The following is a 5538-nucleotide window of genomic DNA, read 5'->3' as shown; positions in this document are numbered from 1 at the left end:
ATTCTCTGTTTTCTCCCAATTTTTCTTCCTTTGATGTTTTTTCTTTATGCTTTCTTGTTGTATAGAGTTTTAATGAAAGTCATCAATGGATTTCAATCGTTTACTATAGAGTTTTAATCTAGTAATTTCCTTTCATGTTGCACAATTGATGTTCGAATTAAAATTTTCAATCAATAAATTTTGAAGGTGTTTGATTCTCCACAATTGACAGCCATTAAAAAGCTTCGAAGTTTTGAATTCGAATTTAGATTTTTAAAAACTATTATTTGTTTGGATTGAGTTTTGCTGCAAATAATTGAGAATATTCTTTGGAGTTTATATCTCAATTTTGAGGGTGTTTGGTGAAAATTAGACTTGATTTTGGCCGAATTTCAGATTGAAAATCGAAAAACACAATACACGTATGAAATACAATAAGTTGTATTAAGAAGAAGAAGAAGAAGAAAACATGACATACAATACACTTATGAAATTGTATTAAAGTTGTATTATAGTTGTATGTAAATTGTATTTAAGTTGTATTATATTGTAGTTATATATTTTTTTATTTGAATGTTGTATGAAAGTTGAAAAATAGTTGTATAATGTATGAATCGTTGTATGAAATTTGTATTTAAGTTATAAATACTATATTTTTACACAAAATTATTGATATGTATCAAAATTGTATTAAGAAGGGAAGTTTTGATTGAAGTTTCAAATAGGAAGAAAAACACGCCACGTACAAAATATATATAAATCGTATACAAAATACATACAAAAGACATATTGTATAAAATTTGTATGAAAATTGTATTTAAGTTGTATGATATTGTAGTTGTATTTAACTGGGAAAAACTAATATATGAAATTTGTAGATAAGTTATAAATAAGTTTTATACTATATAATTAGTTATATACTATTTTTAGTTTATATGTAGTTGTAGATATATCAAATTTGTACGAAATTTATTTTTAATTTATATGTTATTGTACCATAAAAATTTGTATAATGCTTCACTTAAAATATCATTTATCGCGTGAAGGTTTTTTATTTCATTAGTAAGTGGTAGAATAAAATAAAAATAACATTCTATTTTTACTAAATAAATATCGAAAATAATAATAATAATAAATTTAAACCAGACAATGTATGACAATGATAATTAAGGAAGCAAATTCTTGTAAAATTCATAGAGCCAAGTTTTCGTTAAAAGCAATTAAGGCGGCAGAATTTTTTTAACATTTCCTTATCGCTCTAAAAAGCTTTCAGCAATTAAGGCGGAATAAAAATAAGGAATGAGTAGAGGAGAAAAAAAAAGGGGTGTAATTGAATCCTCTAGTTTAAGGCACTAATAATGGATTATATATGGAGAGAGGAGACAGAGAATAAGGAAAGAGGAGAGGAGAGAAAAAAGGAAAAAAATATAACTAAATCCCTTAATCTAAGACACTAATAATGGATTGTATATAATTTGTAAGTAATGCTTAGTTAGGACGGGCAATATACAATACTAGGATAATTTTGGTAAATAAATTTCAAATATCGTATAGATAGGAAAAAAATTCTATTGTGAATGTCGCTGATCCACCCTTTAGTGGGCTGGCCCATAGGCCCACTCATCATTTTTATTTTTCCTGTATATATTCAATTATTTGTTGCAGGAACAAAATATATATTCCTTCGAACAGTTCCCCGACCATTCTAGAACTTTTTTGACACAATCGAATAGCCACTTTACTCTGACTTTCGTCTTTATCCGAGAACGTAGGGTTTCCTGTTCATGATCTCTCTCCAATATTTCACCTTATACTTGCTGGTAAGCTTTCAGATCATCAAATGTAGAATTGGTATAAACTGACTTTTAAAGTTTCTAAGATTACACTTATTCTAGCTTCTCAGGTTCAGAATTTTGGGATTTTTATAAAATAAAAGCTAAGTTGGCTCAGTAGAATTAAATATTGGCCGCCATTCACGTGATAATAAGACCTGAAAAACTTCTGATGCTTGTGCCTTGGGATAATCATACTATTATATATTGCAGTACACTCTCAAGATCTTCACGTTTTAAGGTGTGACTACTTATATACGGTGTGTGCATTTGATTGCAAGCTCTTTGTTTTCTCCATTTCTGAGATTAATTAAAGAAGAGAATCTTGATTAGTGTATGAGTTTGTGTACATGCAATTGGTGACTGTTTCACTAGTGTGTCAAATTATTTGATGATGAAGCAAGTGCAAATATTTTGGTGTATTAGATCACACCTATCCAAATTCAATCTGAAAGGAATTCCAAACCTCCTATAATAATGTAGGACCTATCCTAGTTCTTGCCTCTTGTAACCACAATTTGAATTCCAGTTATAGATTATATAGTTACTGTGATTGTAATTATCCACATGCTCTAATTTTTCTACATTAAAGGATTAAAAAGGGACTCAAAGAAAGTCAAGGAAGTCCCCTTGCATAGGCAAACTTGTTACTTATGTTTTAGATTTCTTTCTTCACTGTGTTTGTGCTTTAATATACCATTTGAGATTCGCCTGAGGGTTTTGGAATAAAACTTGCAGCAGTTATCAGCCAAACAAAATGACTACTTCTGAAGAAACTAAATTGAGCATGAAGCTTTTGATTGACACCACAGCTCGAAAAGTCCTATTTGCTGAGGCTGAAAAGGATTGTGTTGATTTCCTCTTTCACATTCTCTCCTTGCCAGTGGGAACTGTCACTAGACTTCTTAAGGAGAAAGAAGTAAAATGTGGATGCTTGCCTAACCTCTACGAAAGCGTCGAAAATCTTAATGACAAGTACATTCAGTCCAACCAATGCAAGGATATACTTTTAAAACCCAAATCTTCAGTTGGAAATATCACTTCAGTTCCTTTTCTATTGCTTAATGACGTTCCGACACCTGAGAGGAGTTTCTATTGTTGTTCCAACAATAGTGGCCACTTTACTGTTTCTGATGACCCTAGTGCTCTATGTCCTACTTGTCGGTATAGTATCTCAAGAAAGTTGACGTATGTTGCTCCGCCGGATTCAAAGGAAGCTGAGGCAGCTACTCGGGGTTTTGTGAAGGATGTAATGACATATATGGTGACGGATGACTTAGTGGTTAAGCCCATGTCCACCATTTCTAGCATTGCCCTTCTCAACAAGTTTTGTGTCCGGGATATTGCTGTGCTGCAGGAGGAAGTAGTAAGTTTTGGAATAGAAGAGGTAATCAATTATACTGTGAACTTAAAGAATTCATATACCAACACTGTGTTTTAATCTGTTATAGCATGTTTGTAGGCATCCAATCTCACATTTTTTGATCAGTTGCATATTGTTTTTTTTAGATGACCTAATAGTATTAAAATATGGTTACACTATTCATGTGTTTGAAAATAAGCTCAATAAATTTTGCTCGTGTGATGTGTCTTTTTGTATTTCCTTTTTTCTTTGAGTAAGTATTTCCTACTTAGTGAACTCCTACTATCATTTTGCAGGCGCTGGAGTTGCTGAAAGCATCTTTCGAGTCGAAAACAGTTCTGACAAGTGTTTTCATGAGCCGCATAAAAATGGAGAAATAGTCATAAGAGAGAATGGAATTGGGTGTTTCAGTTGAGTAATTGCCTTAAATAGTAGTGGTTTTCTTTTGTTTCATTCCCGCTTGAGTTGACTATGATTTGTAGGTTCATCTATTGTTAAATCTTACTTATGTATAGCTTGAGCTTCTTTTTGTTATTTCCTCTGTTTTCATCTTGTGTTAAAGAGCAGAGCTCCCTTGCGCTTCCCTAAGGCACCTGTCTCATTTGTGTTATCAATCAGAATTTCATCGCTACTAATCACGCTCTTAAGTAAAGTCTCTTGTTTAATTCATTCATTTACGAGGAAAGAAAAAAATTCTATCAAATCAACGTTGAGACAATGTAGTCGCTATGAGTAGCCGTTGGAAGTTTGTATGAGTAAGCTTGAACACCATTGTTCAGCCACTTAAGTTGCTCAGTTTTCGTGCCTATTTATCCGCAATGCAACTCTTAACTTGACAATAGTTAATTAGTTGGCACTTGGCTCAGCAGAATTACAAATTGTCCCCCAATACGCGATGCATTCCTATGGTTTGGTTTTGACTTTACGTTCTTCTGAATGGCCTTGGCCTAAAAATGGGTTTCGTATCCTCCCTGCCCAAGATTGTATATTCATTTAAAGCACAAAAAGAGAATGGACGAAGAATGTCACTGTATAAGTACAACTTGTTTGTCATGAAAAATATTGTGATTGTGGAAAGTGAATTTCAAGTGGATGTGGAGTGTGGACTCATCACTCATAGGTAGTAAAGGAGGAGAGACGGAAATACGAGAACCAAGTTTCTACTGGGATTGAAACCCTTCAAGATGAGTTGCTAGCCTTTGTGATAAGGCAGATTATTCACTTTGGCAACAAATGTAGTACAAGTGCAAATTGAATTCTAGATGTGGGAAAACAACTGTTGGAATAGTGATTAACAAGTTATCTATTGAGCCCAAGATTGGACAGATACCATCCCATGTTCTCCATAGGCTGTTTAAATATGGCCATGGCAAAAGTGAATGGTGTGTAGGACCACGATTTAAAACATGCTTTTGTTCATTTGCTTGCACCTCTGCATTCCCCATTGTATTGCTAAGGTGAGTTTTAATTTCATTGCCAAAAAAGAGCAAAATAATTAGGAAAATATTGAATGAAACAAACGTCTTATTAACTGAGTAGGTTAGTTAGTTAGTCGGCTATTTATGCATAAAAGGTCCTGTATATATATATATATATATATATATGAAAGTGATTGGGTAGTCATACCAGCGACATTTGATTTGATTTTGAAAATATTATATCTATAAATTAAGTATGGGATCAGCTTTTTTTTTTTTAATAAATAAAATGGGAGGACAGAACAGCGCCTCAAGATACACTAAATTATTCCTTGGTGCATGATGCATCTGAATACTACGTTTGTGCAGGCACAGAAAATCCAATTGTCATCTCATCCAACTACACCTTTTCTATGTTATAATTAATAATGTCCCTACAACATTTAATCACTAGCTAGCACTCTACTGGAGGAAGGCAAAAAAAATTAAAGCATACACTGTCTATAGTGGTTAGGATGGATCCAGTGACGGAGTCAGAATTTTCATTAAGGGGAGTCAAAACATGAACAAATAAACTTACCAAGAAGTGAAGGAGTATCATTATGTAGTATATATACATATTTTAAAAAAACTTACCGAGCTATACACTGTAATTTTCTGATGAAGGGGTGTCGGTTGACACCCCTAGGGTGCATGTGGCTCCGCCACCGGATTGATCAAACAAGTCAAACCCTCCACATGTTTTGCATTTAATACAAGACTGCATTTTCTGGCTATAGTTATTCCCCTGAATTCAGATTTCTTTCAATGGTAATTATGATAATGAGAAGGATTCCTCATCCTAAAAGCATAAGCTTCAATTTAAGGGTAGCTATAGTTGTTGAGAGCTTTGTGATAAGTTTCTAAACTATTTGAAATTTCAATTTCAGTAACTCTTTAACTGGTC

At 33.0% G+C, this 5538-nt stretch overlaps 1 protein-coding gene across 2 annotated transcripts; it reads left to right on the top strand.

The window, feature by feature from the left end:
• The first annotated feature begins 1653 nt into the window (after positions 1-1653).
• Positions 1654-3762, top strand: LOC104119225 (uncharacterized). 2 transcript variants are annotated; one of them, XM_009630669.4, is made up of 3 exons: positions 1654-1799; positions 2553-3198; positions 3471-3762. In XM_009630669.4, exons 2-3 carry the CDS (start codon positions 2569-2571, stop codon positions 3552-3554), a joined length of 714 nt encoding a protein of 237 aa, XP_009628964.1. In that variant the 5' UTR covers positions 1654-1799; positions 2553-2568; the 3' UTR covers positions 3555-3762. The 2 variants fall into 2 exon arrangements, with proteins under 2 accessions (XP_009628964.1, XP_009628963.1); XM_009630668.4 differs by having other exon boundaries at positions 2550-3198.
• Positions 3763-5538: the final 1776 nt, after the last annotated feature.

Source organism: Nicotiana tomentosiformis, chromosome 6 (genome assembly GCF_000390325.3).
Source record: "Nicotiana tomentosiformis chromosome 6, ASM39032v3, whole genome shotgun sequence".
NCBI classification, from domain to species: domain Eukaryota; kingdom Viridiplantae; phylum Streptophyta; class Magnoliopsida; order Solanales; family Solanaceae; genus Nicotiana; species Nicotiana tomentosiformis.
Note: the sequence above shows the minus strand (reverse complement) of the source record. Positions and strands in the feature narration are given on the sequence as shown.

Bases quoted from the DNA above. Each gene is read 5' to 3' on its own strand.
- LOC104119225 (XM_009630669.4), top strand. From the start codon at position 2,569: ATGACTACTTCTGAAGAAACTAAATTGAGCATGAAGCTTTTGATTGAC. The intron at 3,199-3,470 runs GTAATCAATTAT...ATCATTTTGCAG, and splicing joins TAAGTTTTGGAATAGAAGAG to GCGCTGGAGTTGCTGAAAGC.